The 1,673-nt window shown below is 40.8% G+C and overlaps 1 protein-coding gene across 1 annotated transcript in view; it reads left to right on the forward strand.

Moving 5' to 3' along the window:
- LOC104941720 (aryl hydrocarbon receptor-like) overlaps positions 1-1,673 on the forward strand; it is a 34,999-nt gene that overhangs the window by 18,209 nt on the left and 15,117 nt on the right. Inside the window, exons 3-4 of the mRNA XM_010766853.1 lie at positions 636-870; positions 988-1,097. Coding sequence (XP_010765155.1) covers positions 636-870; positions 988-1,097 — 345 coding nt within the window. The remainder of the gene's footprint in view (positions 1-635; positions 871-987; positions 1,098-1,673) is intronic.

A 1,673-nucleotide genomic window follows, 5' to 3' on the forward strand; every position in this document is an offset into this window, starting at 1 on the left:
TACATACATACATACATACATACATACATACATACATACATATGCTGCACTTAAGCTAAACCAATAACAGAATGATTTACAGAGTTTGGAATGTATTTATAAAAAGGTCCCCAGGCTTCCTGAAATGTACTGTTTGAGTATAGAAGTGAGTATCTGATCTTTTCAAGTCTCATACAGGAGTCAGGACATAACATCTGTCAACCACTGTAGATGAGTGGGCGGGAAACTGTCTATCCATCTAAGCAGGATGGCTCTACGAGCTAAGAGGAGAGCAAAAGATCGCTGCCGTTCTGCAGTTAAACGCATCTCCTTTCCTATTACCCCCAATAGGGCAGCCAGAGGATTTGGATCCAGTTCAATACTGAACACTTGGGATAGAGTTTGGAAAATCTCCATCCAGTACGTGCTTAGGCGGGGACAGGACCAGTACATATAAATGAGAGAGGCTTCATTAATTAGGCATTTATCACAGTAGGGACTAACATCAGGATACATTTTGGATAGTTTGACTTTTGAAATATGAGCACTATGAACTGAATTAAGCAGTGACGCGCACATAGAGAAGTTGAATCAGCCAGTTTAAGTATAGAAGTCCATTTATCCATTATATCTTGTTGGCTTGTTTTCGGTCTGACTTACTCATCTGATTTTCTTTCACCCATACCAGGCTCTAAAGTTCCAGGGGCGACTGAAGTACCTCCACGGCCAGAGGCAGCTGAGGGACAATGGGAACGGTAGCAAACCTCAGCTGGCTCTCTTCTCCATCGCCATGCCCGTCCAGCCTCCAACCATCGTGGAGATCAGGTCTAAAATGCTCCTCTTTCAAACCAAACACAAGCTGGACTTCACACCTTTGGGCGCTGATAGCAGGTAGGACAAATTCTTCCTTTCTCTGATTTATTATCTTGACAAGCTAATGGGTGAACACTTTCTTCCAAGTATCTTCCAGTTTAACAAACGTAATGTTTTTCTTCTGTCTCTCTCCAGGGGGAAGATTATTCTGGGTTATACAGACATTGAACTGTGTACGAAAGGCTCCGGCTACCAATTCATCCACGCTGCTGACATGATGTACTGCGCCGACAACCACATCCGCAGTATGTCACTTTTCTCCATTACAATATTAAAAAGACTAAACCAACAGTATTGGATTTTTTGTCAAATATTGCATTTTAAAACCACATTGTTTCAATCACTATTGCTAAGTTTTTATATATTAACCATATTAAATGTATACGGAAGAGGATTAGGGCCACATGATTTTTTTTTTTGGGAGGATTTGAAAAAAAAACGTTTTTTTTTTGTTCTGAGAAAAAAGTCAGAATTCTGAGATTAAAGTGAGAATTCTTTGAGATTAAAGGTGGGGTAGGTAAATTTCAAAAACCGGCTCGAGATACACTTTTTGTTATATTCCAAGGAATGCTCTTAACATCCCGATAGCAATGAATATCTTAAGTGCTTTAGTACTAAAAAATCTATAAAAAAATGTCATCTGTGGAACCCGTAATACTGTAAAAACTACTAAACGGATTGGATTGCCGCCCTTTCTGTCAGCCTTCCATCTCGTGCACGCACAAATGTATCTCGTGCCCTCATTGTGCGTGCCGTCATTGGGCGTGCATTAGACAGCAGTACTTCAATGACTCGCCAGCAACAGGCGGCCACTTTCACCA

Source organism: Notothenia coriiceps, unplaced genomic scaffold (assembly GCF_000735185.1).
Source record: "Notothenia coriiceps isolate Sejong01 unplaced genomic scaffold, NC01 NC01_scaffold00003769, whole genome shotgun sequence".
Lineage (NCBI taxonomy): Eukaryota > Metazoa > Chordata > Actinopteri > Perciformes > Nototheniidae > Notothenia > Notothenia coriiceps.